Source organism: Martes martes, assembly GCF_963455335.1.
Source record: "Martes martes genome assembly, chromosome: 12".
Classification (NCBI taxonomy): Eukaryota; Metazoa; Chordata; class Mammalia; order Carnivora; family Mustelidae; genus Martes; species Martes martes.
In genome coordinates this window covers 77035533-77048587 of record NC_137900.1, presented here as the reverse complement: position 1 = coordinate 77048587, position 13055 = coordinate 77035533, and the positions used below count along the sequence as shown (strand labels likewise).

General features: G+C 54.2%; 1 protein-coding gene across 4 annotated transcripts in view; it reads left to right on the top strand.

Annotated features, from left to right (window-relative positions):
• The window catches only part of WHRN (whirlin), a gene marked incomplete at its 5' end in the record, with an annotated part of 88172 nt that extends 87144 nt beyond the window's left edge, over positions 1-1028 (top strand). For 3 of the 4 annotated variants that reach the window (XM_080820622.1, XM_080820624.1, XM_080820621.1), the window contains one exon: positions 174-1022. In XM_080820622.1, coding sequence (XP_080676748.1) covers positions 174-356 — 183 coding nt within the window. In that variant the 3' untranslated portion in view covers positions 357-1022. Of the gene's footprint in view, positions 1-173 lie in introns of all 4 variants that reach the window. The other variant, XM_080820623.1, reaches the window with a different exon arrangement.
• Between the last annotated feature and the right edge of the window lie 12027 nt (positions 1029-13055).

The following is a 13055-nucleotide window of genomic DNA, read 5'->3' as shown; positions in this document are numbered from 1 at the left end:
GAGGCAGACCCAGGCCCTTTGCCCTCCCTGAGCCTGTTTTCCTTGTCAGGGCAGCGGACTCCCAGATTGTAGCGTGCTTGGCGGGGTTGGGCCTGACCCGGTGGGTGTCTAAGGCAGGCCAGCCTCGCCCTCAGCCGCCTCGAGCACCCCTACCCTGTGTCTCGCCTCTGCAGCGAGGCGGTTCGGCCCACAACTCCGGGCAGCTCAAAGTGGGCCACGTGATTCTGGAAGTGAACGGGCTGACCCTTCGGGGCAAGGAGCACCGGGAGGCGGCGCGCATCATTGCAGAGGCCTTCAAGACCAAGGAGCGAGACTACATCGACTTTCTGGTCACCGAGTTCAATGTGATGCTCTAGAGGCTGGGGCCCGGAGGCCTCCCGCTGCTGCCCAGTCCCCAGCCCTGGTCCCTCCTCCCTCCTGGCACTAGTCAGCTCCCTAAGGGCCGGGGCTGCATAGCCAGGGGGGCAGGAAGACATCCCCCCACTCTTTCCCGGCCCGCTGGCCCAGAACCAGGAGAAGAGAGTCGGATGAGGCAAACAGAATGTCAGGTCGGGATCCGGTGCCATGCTTGGCGTACACAGTAGGCGCTCAGTACAAGTGGTGGGAAGGAGAGAAAGTCCACCTGAGGCCTGCCAGGGCCTGTCCCCTGGGTTGGATGGGGCCACTGGGCCCCATTTCCTGGCCAGCTAGGACCTGGCCCGTCCTCTGGTGTCTGAGTCTTTATCCGGAGTGAGACCACCTGAGAATTCATGGACATGCCCCCGCCAGGGGCATCTTGCAGGACCTTTAGTGCCACAAATAAGCGTCAAGCACCTCCCCCCCATTCACACCCCGTTTCTTCCTGGCTCCTTATTCCCCCCATAATATTTATTATTTGTTTCCCTCTCGTCACCCCGGGGACCCCCAGACCCCACCCTGCCCCCAGCCTATCGCAGAGGCCTTGCAGGGGACCCGCGATGTCCGTGTATTTATATACAGAGCTTATGACTTTAATTTTTCAATAAAGAAACCTGAACAAGGTGACTGTCCAGCGTGCTGTGTGGCCTGCCTTTGTGGCTGGGGTTTTGATAGCTTGACCTAAAGTGGGGGGCAGGTAGAATAGAGTAACACATACCACCAGCCTCTCCCCCTGCCCCCCACCCCCATGTGCAGCACACAGCAGGTACGAGGGGCACGTGAGCCACACCCACATCTTGGAGCACCTTACTTGAAGGTTGTTCACAGAAAATACTCTTAAAACAGGTATGTTATGGGACTGAATAGGGATGTTTTCAGATACAGGGAGGCGGCCTGCCTTTGGGGGGATCAGGAGGGGAAAAAGGAGGAACACAAGCAGAGCGGAGATTTCAGGCAAAGTCCTGGGAGGTGGCTGCAGCCTGATCCCACAGGGGCCTCTGGAGTCTAAGTGGTTCAGAGCCATCCCCACTCAGGGCAAGGGGACAGGGCGTTCATGCTGTCAGTCTTTGGATAAGGCCTGGGGACAGGAAGGGGGAGAGAGAGAGTAAATTCCCAATCACACTCCCATTTTTCACCTGTGCAGGCCAAGCTCTTCCAGGAGCCAACGGCAGGGGTGTTAGAGGGAAAAAATGGTCTGCTACATAGCCCCAGGGCCCATTTCCTTTAACCCCAGGGTTTCTCTGGGACAAAAAGACTTGGAGAAATCCTGTTTTGTCCAGCCCTGTGTTCAGAGGTCAGCCAGTGCGGGGTTAGGGACAGCTGATCCACAGACCTGTGCCAGATCCTGCTTTTAGCTGACCCTTTCCCCTCCCCAGCCCAACGAGACCACCTGAGGCCAGGGTGCTGGGATTCCACTTGACCTCTGAAGCAGCCGGTATCTCTGAAGCCCCGGCCCCCCCAGTGGGGACTCTATGTGCCCCTCCTCAGTCTTAATACCCGTGCAGGGAATAACTCCCATTTGGTCATCAGGGCTCAGATCTCCAGGCATCAGATGCCAAATCCTGCCTGGTCATGGGCCAATGATCTCACCTTTCTAGGTCCAAATTCCCTATCTGGGAAGTGAGTGTGGTGGGCCGAATCATGACCTCAAAGATACCCAGGTTCCGGCAATGCAAGAATGTTCCCTTACATGGCAAAGGGACTTTGCCTAAGGGATTAAGGCATTTAGATGGGGAGGTTGAGCTGGATTTTCTGGGCAGGCCCCATGTAATCCCAAGGATCCCTGGAAGAGGGAGGCAGAGGGAGACTTGATGGGAGGAGGGAACGGTATTGTGGCTAAGGAAGTGGAGGTTGGGATGTGCTCTGAAGATGGGGGAGGGACCACCAGCCCAGGAATACAGGCAGCTACTAGACACTGAAAAGTCAGGGAAAGAAATTCTCCCCTCGGAGCCTGCAGAAGGGACCTGCCCTCCTGACCTCTTGAGGACAGCCTGGTGAAACTGACTTTGGACTTCTGTAAGAGATTTTGGACTCCCTTTGTAAGAGAACAAATGAGTGCTGTTTGAAGCCATGAACTGGTAATAATTTGTTACAACCACCCCAGGAAACAATTCAATGGAGATCCAGCTACTTGCCTCTGATGGTGGTGGGGACACTGTGCGTGGCGCCCGGGAAACAGGCTCAGAATCAGGCTCAGGGTCAGCCCCAGGAAGACCATGACAGTCCAGATGATGGTGACAGTGAACCAAGGGCCCTCTGGCCTTAGAAACGCCACACCCTTTGCAGTCTCAAGTCCTTATGCATCTTGTTCTGAACTGAAAGGTTTTCATCTATCACCAGCCCACAGTGAATTTCAGCCCAGCCGCTGACCGACTCTATGAGCTCTGGGCAAGCTGTGACCTCGTGACCATCCGTGCCTTGAACCAGCCAACTGACCACAAGCTCCGACTCCACAAGACAAGAAAGCTCCCAGCAGCTGCTGCCCATTGCTCCCAGTTGAACTCTGAAAAACTAGGACAAGAAAGAGTTTCTGGAGCTGTCGTTTCTAGAATTCTTGGGCTCAACTCTGGGACTGTGGTCCACTGGGCATTAGGGTCTCCCTCTCGTGGAATTTTAAACAAACTTTAAAAAAATTTCTTTGCCAGTGGGCTTAGAAAGGTCAAGTTCTTGCCCAAAGTTGCAGAGTTAGTGGGTAATAGAGGCTAAATTTGGACACATGGCTGCTTGACGTCCACATCATAAAGCCAAGGACAAGCATGTGTCCTGCTGTCTTCTGAAGGGACTCAATACCATGGGTTAAGGCAATTCTGAATAATGGAGCAGGGAGGGGTCAGAGGTTCACCCTGGCCACACACACTTGTGGCCCTCACGACTTTATTCATGATGCCAGAATCAGGGCAGGGGTGGTGGGGGGACAGTATTGCTGGAGAATCTCAGGGTCTGCTTCAAGTTGAAGAAGGCAGGAAGAGCGTGTGTTTTTGGCCTGAGCCAGGGCCTGCCCAAGCAGGTGCTAAGTTAGTCTCCAAATCACCTGGACCTTGCTCTGCCTGGGAGAAAACAGGGTGAGGGATAGAACAGCCCAGTGTAAGGAGTGCAAGGAGAGAGAACAAGACCCCGCTCAAAGGGTCCATACTTCAGAGTCTGACATCTAGAATCAAATTCCACCTCTACGATTTCCCGCCTGTGTGACCTGGAGCAAGTCACTTATCCTCTCTGAGCCTCAGTTTCACCATGTTTCAAATGGAGGGCATAGTATTCATCTAACCTGTAGGATATTATAAGGACTGGCTAAAACGTTTGCCGCTGGCACGGAGTATACCTCTAGTGAACAGGAATTGCTGCTGTGATCATTACTGGGCACCTGCAGGAGTCTCAGGCCCCCTGGGGAACTGAGAAGAGCGATCTGCCAGGAGGATAGGGAAGTGGCTGCAACACAGCTGGACTCAGGTCCCCAGGGAAAATTCTTCCTGTCTTGGGGCCTATCAACCCCCTTGTGAAACAGGGGTGGTGGAGGAACTCTTGAAGTGAGTGCCATTGATTTCTTTCTTCTGGGCTTGGCGCTGGGTTTATTTTATTCCCTCCTCGCGGCAGCTCTGAAGTCCAGTGGCAGAACTGGGACGGGAGCTGAGGTCAGTTCGACACTTTACACCGCCACCCTTCAAGGCGAGCTGTCAGGGGACAAGGGATCTCTCTGTCCTGCACTCACCGCGGGACTCTGGGCCAGTTGCGATCCCTCTGCAGACCTGGGTTTTCCCCGCCTGCTCCTAGTGGTCTGGACGAGAGTGGATTTGGAGGGCAGCGCCAATACCCAGCCACCTCACAGGAGAGGACGGATCACAGGAGGAGCGCACAGCAGTCCTGGACACACAGGAGCTCAAGGAAAGTTTATTATTAAGATTCTTAGGACTGTCAGAAGCACTCCGTTTCAGCTACGAACGTTTGTGCTTTCTTGCTCACTCTGGCTCCATGCGACCTTGCCCTAAAGTCTTAGCTCTGGGCCTCAGGCTCCTTTATGCTCTCGGGCGGGTTCCAGGAGGGACACAAACCTCCCAGATGTGAGCTCTGCAGTGCGAGGGCTGGGGCCGAGTCCCTGGGGGCGGGCCGCAGGCGGCCGGCTCTCTGCGATTGGTGGAGCTTCCAGAGGCCCCGCCTCCCGGGGCCCTCCCCGCCCGTCACAGGCCCGCCTCGGGGATTAAGCAAAAAGTCACCGCCCCGCCCCGCGCCGGGATTGGAGGCCTTTGTTTGCCGCTCAACTCCAGGAAACCCCCCGCGCGCGGAGACAGCCAGCAGGTGAGGCGCGGGGAGGGGCTCACGGTGGGTCGCGGGCGGGTGCTGGGCCCTCGCTGGGCCTCAGTTTCTCGGTCTGGGGAATGGGGTGGGGGGAGCGCGGACAGCGCCGATGGGCTCCGATCCACAGGGACTGCTCTGCTCTCGGCCTCTCCCACGTGGAAACCCCACGCGCACGGGAAACAGACGGATCGGCACTCCGGGAATGGGAGTGCGCCCGGGACGCGCCGTCAGTGTCCAGTCCTAACCTCGCCGGCTGCTGGGTTCCGCAGTCTCCCCCGTCGGCCTCAGTCTCCACCTCCGCACAATGGGGGCGTTGGCTTTTTCTCTCCCTCTCGCTCGCTCCGGCTGGGGCTGGTCTCTGGGCGGGGAGGGGTCCCGAGGGAATCCGGGGGTGGTCCTTGGCGGGGCTTCGGGCTGTGTTTGGGTTGGAGGTGTGGCCCGGGTAGCTGTGGTTACCGGGGAGGTGGGACTTCTCTGTCCTGGGATTTCTGCGCGCTTCGTTCTCCCGGCAACAACCCGCGCAGCCTGACAACTCGGAGCCGCAAGGCCTCCCCCGACACCTAACGCAAGTTTCTTTTCCTCTTTTTGGCGGGGGGAGGGAGGGAGAGCAAGGACCAGCAGTGAGGGTGGGCATCTCCGACAGCGGCAGGAACTGGAATGGACCGAGAAATCGGGCCAGCCTTTCTTGGTACACAGATGGGGAGACTGAGGCCCAGAGAGGGGGCGCGTCTTGCTCGAAGCGCACAGCAGGGAAGGCGCAGAGCTGGCCTCTCCCCGGTGTGATGCAGCTGGCGCGGGCGGCGTGCCATCTCGGACGAGACTCTTACCCGTTCCTTTTGCCGGCTTTTGTTGAAAGCCATGACAGGTTGGAGAGGATCATTACCTAGGTTTCAAAAGCTTCTGCTTCTCAGTGATAAAGTTGGAAAGGAAAGTTGTTGATAACAAACCCGGGCTATTTTGGAGTTGAGAACAGTTGCCGAGACAGGTTGAAGAGAAAAGAGACATTGTTTCTGTCCTCTAGAACAGAAGAAATTGTGGAAACCAACTCATGAAGGACTGAGGTTAGACACCTATGGGGACTTCCCCAAGAGAATTTTCCAGGCGCCGCCTCTGGAGTTGGTGGGTTTTATTTTTTGGCTCTTGGTTTTGTTTTGTCAAGAAAACAGAATCTCTGCCCATCTGTTTGAAGGGGCCTGAGTCTGGCTTAGGGGGATGGACCCCATGGTGTTTTGGGGACATTTTTAATTTATTCTCACAGGCGGTCTCATTTCTTCTGCAGGAGGGAGAAAGTGCCCACGTGGGGCCTTGTCTCCCAAAGTCCAGTGGTTTGCGTTTGAAACATGTGATGTGAGCCCTTCTTGCACGGGGATTTCATCAGCTCCCACCAGCCCGCACATTCTGCTAGAGGCACCAGGGTTGGGGTTAGCAGTGAGTTTGGGGATATTCCCGGGCACTGCCGCCCTCATGCTGAGAGTGTATTTTGGAAACTAGTGCCTGCCAAGGACATTTCAGTTTACCCCCAGGGGTGGAGGGGGGGGAGGTCAGGGGTGTGGGAAGAAAGCGTTTTTAAAGCATCCAGCTGAATCACCAGAAAAATCCCAGGTCCGTTGTATGTTTCCTCAGTCCTGGAAGGTGGGACAGATCTGGGCACAGGGAGTTAGAAGACCTTGGTTTGAGTCCCCAACCCAGCTTGCGTTCTGAATGCCTCCGTTTTCCCCTCTGTGAAATGGGCATGGTAACACCCACTCTGGTTCAGCTTTAAGGCTGAAGTGAGCTGTAACCATAGAAAGTTTCCTTCAACCCGCATTCCACGTTTGGAGAGGAGGAATCTCAGGCCCAAAGAAAGAAAGTTACAATAGCATTGACACCGGTTATTGGTTATTGCTTGCTGTCTTCTAGCCTCGGCGCCAAGGATTTTACTGCAGTGACTGAGGTCTGGGTGGGTGGGAGTTTTCGTCACCAGTCACCTTCCGGGTTCTCAGTATGGAGCCCTGGACATAGCAGGTGTTGAGTGCACTGTCATTGATCTCCTCGATTCTGGCATTTAGTGTTCACATTGTTGCCATGAAGTGGGTGCTGCTATTCTCATTTTGCACAGGAGAAGCCTAAGGTTCAGAGAGTTTAAGTCACTAAGCTGAGGTCACACAGCTTTTCATGGGAGTTAGTTGGTCCTTACTTTTGGATGTGCAGGGGTGAGTCATCTTGTGAGAGCTGACCGTGTGCATCTCTTTCCAGGGCTGTGCTAGTGATAGTCACATTGGTACCTTGAAATTGGCCATGTTACGGGTATTTACACTATGGAACTTGGGAGATCAGGTCACAAATTGGGCGTTTTCTCTTCTTTTTTTTTTTTTTAAATATTTTATTTATTTCACAGAGATCACAAGTAGGCAGAGAGGCAGGCAGAGAGAGAGAGGAAGGGAAGCAGGCTCCCTTCTGAGCAGAGAGCCTGATGCGGGGCTCGATCCCAGGACCCTGGGATCATGACCTGAGCCGAAGGCAGAGGCTTTAACCCACTGAGCCACCCAGGCGCCCCTCTCTTCTTTTTCTTTAAGAGAGCTGCCTGTGAAGAGTGTTGTGGACTGGAAGGCCAGCATTGCTCTGCATGGCAGCAGGAGGTGGGGGGTTTCTGACTGTGCAGGAGCGCCCCAGGGGTGCCAGGCCAGAGGCCCACACCCCACTGCAGCTCCCCCAAAGTGTGGGATTTGGGGAAGGAAACCTGTATGAGAGGAGGCTCCTGGTCCCTCCTGTTGAGTCACGCAGTGCCCCAGCTGTCCAACTTGGGAGCAGGTCAGTGTGAGCCTGAATTCCGGGGCCAAGATGTCTGGGCTTTAACCTGAAAGTGACAACAGCCATCCGTGTTCTTTAAGCAGGGAAAGGCTTGACCGGAATGATGCTCTGGGAAGATTTATCCAGCTGCGTGTGGCCAAGGGATGGGAGGCTGAGCCAGGGGCCAAGTGACTGGAAGAGGCACAGGCTGACCTGGGAGCCAGGAGGAGGCTAAGAGCGCCCCTCCTGAGTTTTCCAAGTCCCTCCCGTGTGCTAGCACATGTGCAGGCACGGTGCAAACACATTGTCCCCTTACTTTACAGGCGTACCCCTGAGGAAAGTGTTCCCCTCTGGAGATGAGGATATCAGAGGGGTTTAGAAGGCTACCAGATCTGGACCCAGGCCTTTCTGCCTCAATCCCTTATATTTTTAATTCCTGGGTGCCTCCTTCATTCCAGTGTATTATCCCAGCTTCTGGCCAGGTGCCAGCCAGACACCAGTTCGGTTGTCAAGAGTGATCCCTTTCTCCCAGGCCTGGTCCTGCACCAGCCCCTAGACCCTTGCCAGCTTTCCCTGTTCTGGGGCAGAGGCTGGCGATCAGGGCCGAGGGTGATGCCCATCTGGCAGTCTTCTTGGAGTCTTGAGTCCACAGCCAAGGACCAAGGACCAGGAAGGACCTCAGGGCCCAGGAGGCTTCACTCAGCCCCCCTAGGTCAAGGATTCATTTGGAGGATAATGCTTTACTTGTGGGTGTGGATCCAACTCTGCCTGTAATGTGCTGTGTGACTCTGGGCAAGTTGTATGACCTCTCTGGGCCTTTCCTCATCTGTTAAATGCCTGATGACAAGGATCCAATCAGACAACACACACCATATCCCAAAATGTGAAGAGTGGCTAAGGCTAAGATCCCTTCCTTTCCCTTTTGTGATTTTCCTATATTCCCACATGTTGCCTAATGGCTCTATGTGCAGAAAAGAGGAAGAGAGAAGATGGGGGAAGGGAATTACAGAATGTCACAGAGCGTCAGCACTCCAAAGGGCCTCAAAGGGCCTAATCACTCTTCCTGACTTACACAGGGAAACTGAGGCAGAGCAGGCCCAAGGTCTCATCAGAACGAAACACTACGCAGGTGTACAGTGGGGCTTTTGTTAATTTTGCTTATTGTTGTTGTTTTTTTTTTAAGAATGGTATATACTCCCGGCACTGGGGTGGCTCAGTTAGTTGAGCTGCCAACTCATGATTTCAGCTCAGGTCATGATATCAGGGTCACGAGATCAGACCCCATGTCGGGCTCTGAGCTCAGCTGGGAATCAGCTTGAGTTTCCCTCTGCCCCTCTCCCTGCTCACGTGCTCTCCCCCCGCCCAAATAAATACATAAATAAAATCTTTTTTAAAACTCAGGATCTTAAAAAAAAAAAAAAGAATAGTACATATTTATTTTACTCTTTTTTGTAAAGCAACTGTTATTTTTCCGAAATACACATAAGGAAAAAGTAAACTTGCCTGCAGTCGTACTACTTGCTGCTCATTACTGTAAGTAAGCTTTTGGGAACATCTCTCTCTTTCCCTTCCTCCCTCAATTCCTTCTTCTCCTCCCTATTTTACCCTTTTGTTTTTTCTTTTTTCTTTTTTTTTTTAATTTTATTTATTTATTTGACAGAGAGAGAGAGATCACAAGTACGCAGAGAGGCAGGCAGAGGGGAGGGGGAAGCAGGCTCCCCGCTGAGCAGAGAGCCCGATGCAGGGCTCGATCCCAGGACACTGGGATCATGACCTGAGCCCAAGGCAGAGGCTTAACCCACTGAGCCACCCAGGCGCCCCCCTTTCGTTTTTTCTTGAAGGGATTCAAACTGGATAGAGATTATTTTATAACTGGTTTGTTCACTCAGCGTATCACACTTTTTTATGGGACTGCACCTTCGGCCACAGTAGAACTAATAATAGCTGCGTAAAATGCCTTTGAGTGGAAACTGTCACGATTTGTTTCCATGATCCCCTGTTACTGGACAGTGAGATTGTTTTCAGTCTTTTCACTTACTGCAAGGTTCAGTCGCCAATGATGAAGACCATACTGTCTGGATTTGGACAGCCTGGTTCAAAGCCAGCTTCCTCTCCTGTGAAATGGGGATACTAATTCTTGCCTCCTTGGATTGGCACGAAGATCAAATAATGACATCCGAATCCGTGCGAAGGGCTTCGGTAATAGGTGCACGATAAAATTGTACTGTAATGTTAGCAATGCGTTCCTGGCACCTAGGCATCTTTGTTGTTGTTGGACTCTTTTCGTGGAGTGTGAATTTAAGAGTGTGGGTGTGCAAGTGTGTGTGCATGTGTGTATTTTCCTCCATATGGCCACATCCTCTTTATAACCCATGTTTTGGTTGGCGGAGGAAGGCCTGCCTCCTCCCCTACTTCACTATTGGATTGGTGACCCCTGGAATCGTCCGGGGGCCATAGGGAAGAGGGTCACAAGGAAATGGCAGCGTTTCTCTCTGCCTTGGGAGAGCTAGCCATCCCCTTTTCTGTGCAAGACCCAAAGTGAGGGTTGTGGCTGGTATTAGGGAAGCTCTAGAGCCAGGAAAATTAAATTCAGTCCTGTGGGGAGCAGGCCATATGGGCGTTTCACAGATCTGGCCAAAGTCATTTATTCATGAGCTCTGTGCCAGCTGGGCCATGGGCCAGGACGTTAGATACGTAGTCTCATTTATCATCCCAATGATTCTGTGAAGTCAGTATTACCCCTCGTTTTACAGAAAAAGAATCTGGGGTTCAGAGAGGTTGAGCTTCTTGCTCAAGGTCACACAGCTTTCAGAGAGAACCTGGAGGTCTCTGCCCACAGAGCACATGTTCTGTAAACCCCTGTACCCTCTAGCCTCCCATCACCCTGGCGTTTCTACCTGTGTAGGCAAGTGGAATCCAAGAACCTGCAGATTTAGCACTAGAAGGTCATTTCTGATAACCTCAGAGATAATCTCATTAAGCCCCAAGGTTCCCAAGCTAAGAGCACCCTGTTCATTATGACTCAGGCTCTAACTTGGGTCTCCCCTTCCCCAGTTCTTCTTGGCCAGCTCCTGCAATCCTTACCTGCCCCCCAGACTCCCTGTGGATTTTCACTAAAGGATAAAATCAGCAATGTGGGCCGGAGGAGTGGGTGACCTTAGGGAGGATTTTCATTTCTTTTCCCAAGGAAGGGAGCCACCATGAATTCTGAAGTTGCCAGCCAGCCCCTGCTTTTCCCCAGTGGGTGGGTAGCCTCGTGGCCCCCCTGTACCTCTGGGCCCCAGGATGTTGTGTTCAGTCCCGGGGCATGTCCTGGGCTGCACTGGAAGGCTTGAAGCAAGGCAGACCTACCTTCCATTCTGGCTTCCATGCTGAGCCCTTAGGTGGGGCTCAGGAGGGGATGTGGAGGGAGGCCAGAGGAAGGGCTGAGTGGCGGGCAGGGGGAGCGTGGGTGAGGATGGCCGTCACCGTGCCGGAGCATCAGGACCCAAGAGCTAGAGAGAATGAGTGGCCAGAGGTTCGTTGGGCCCCTCTGGGCCGGAAGGCAGGCTTGTACCCCTGCAACAGGATGTGGGTGTGTTTCTGGTAAAAGTACTCAAGCCTGGGGGCCAAAGGATCTTGTTGTTGTTTGTTTTCATTTTGGTTGACTGGGAACTAATCCCTTCCCCATCTTTGGGCCTCAGTTTCCTTACCGGTAAATGCTATCACACTCCTGTCCTGCCTACTCCCCAAGGCTATTCGCAAAGCATCTAGTTCAAGGACAGGAGAGCCGTTTAGAAAAGCCGGTGAAAGGCTCTGTGTGGAAGCAGAGCTTCATTATCGAGGTAGAACGTTGGCTTAGGGACTTGCAGTTAGTGGGCAGTAAGCTCCACTCTCAATTTTATCCTGCACAGGTACTCGTTATCTCTGCAGGCCCCCAGTGGTGTAGGCTCCCAGCATTGCTGTTAACAGGCGGACCTTTGTATGCTTCAATCTTCACCGGAACTCCCCAGCTTTGTGACAGCAGGTAAGTCTCTCAGGCTCTCCGGGCCTCTGTTTACCCACCTGTAAAATGGGGACGTCACACCAGTCTGCCGAGGATGTGAGGGCCACAGCCAGCCTTGGGCAACGGGCTAGAGTCAGTAGATGACCCAGCATGTATCTGCTGTGCTTTTGCTGTGTGGCAGGCGCTGTTGCTGGGTGCTGGGAGCTCCCAAGTGCCAGAAAGATCAGAGGTCTAATTCCCAAACGGTCCCCGTGGGGCTGAGGTCCGTAGGTCACCTGCAAATTCCCAGGAAGAAGTGGGGTCGGATGATGAAGGGGAGCACCATGTGTTTGTCCTAGCATCAGCAAGGAGCACACTGAGGAGGGGGGAGAGCGGGGGAGAGGCTGGAGAGGCGCCTCCTTCATGGGCTTTCTCGGAGCAGTGGGGCAGGAGTGGAGGGTTTTTAAGCCCAGGAGGACCACGTTTGCACGCTTCTGTTTTGGAACCATCCGAGTGGTGCAGTGTGTGGATTGGAAGGACCCCAGGGCTTCCTGGTAGAGGCTGTTGCAGGAGCCTTGCACGGATGCAGGGGTGTAGCAGGTTCTGGGGAGATTGAGGAATCGATGATGGATGGTTTATGGAGTGTAAGAGAGAGGAAAAGGTCCAGAATGACAGTCGGTCTTAGGGTTTTGGGAGGATCCAGGGGCCGTGGGGCGTGCCCGGCTGCGGCAGCCACCTGGTGTTGCTGGGTTGATGGCCCGTGGTGCTGCCTGGGTTAATGACTGGGGAGAGAGGGTGAGTGAGCGACAGGCCCGTCAGGGGAGCCCGCCCCTCACACAAAGACCCACACGGTCACCAGAGCTGACGGGGAGGGGCCTCGTTAGGGTTTGGCTCTGCTCCACGTTGGGCTGGGGGCTGCTGGTAGAGCCTCACCACCCAGATGTGGGAAGAAGGCAGGGAGTGGGGGGAGGGATGGGTTGACTGATGTGATGAGGGCACCAGGTTCTAGCCCTGGCTTTGCCACATACTCACGAGCTGACCTTGAAAAAAGCTGTTCATTCACTCACTCGTGTTCCAGGGCCCCCTGCTCTGCACGTAGCAGGAGTGACCTCAAACAATCATGGCAGCAGCACTTCTTATCCCTGTCTTACAGATGAAAGAACAACCTTGGAGCTGTGAAGGCTTCAAAGTCACAGAGCTAGCACGAGGTGGGGCTGGGATTGGAACCCAGGTATGCACTGACTCAGTATCCATTTCCCTCTCCTACACCTCTGGTCCCCAAGCCTGGCTGCTCATCAGAATTGCCTGGAGGGCTTTTGGGGCACTACAGAGGCCAGAGTTTTTCCTTTTTCTTTTTGTTTCCTGAATCACAGTCCCCAGATTCTGGGTCCTCCATAGGGCCAGTGTGAGGAGTCGCGTACATGGCTGGGGCCAGTGTGAGGAGTCGCGTACATGGCTGGGGAGGCGTGGGGGGCCCAGACCCTGAGCCTGCCCCTCCGCCCCTGCTCCTGCCTCTCCCCCTTGGCTCCCTCTGCTCTGGGTACACAGCCTTGCTGTTCTCAGGGATGGCCCAGTTGGTTCCCACCTTGCCCTTTGCACTTGCCCTACTGGAAGACTGCTTCCAGCTCTTTCTGGG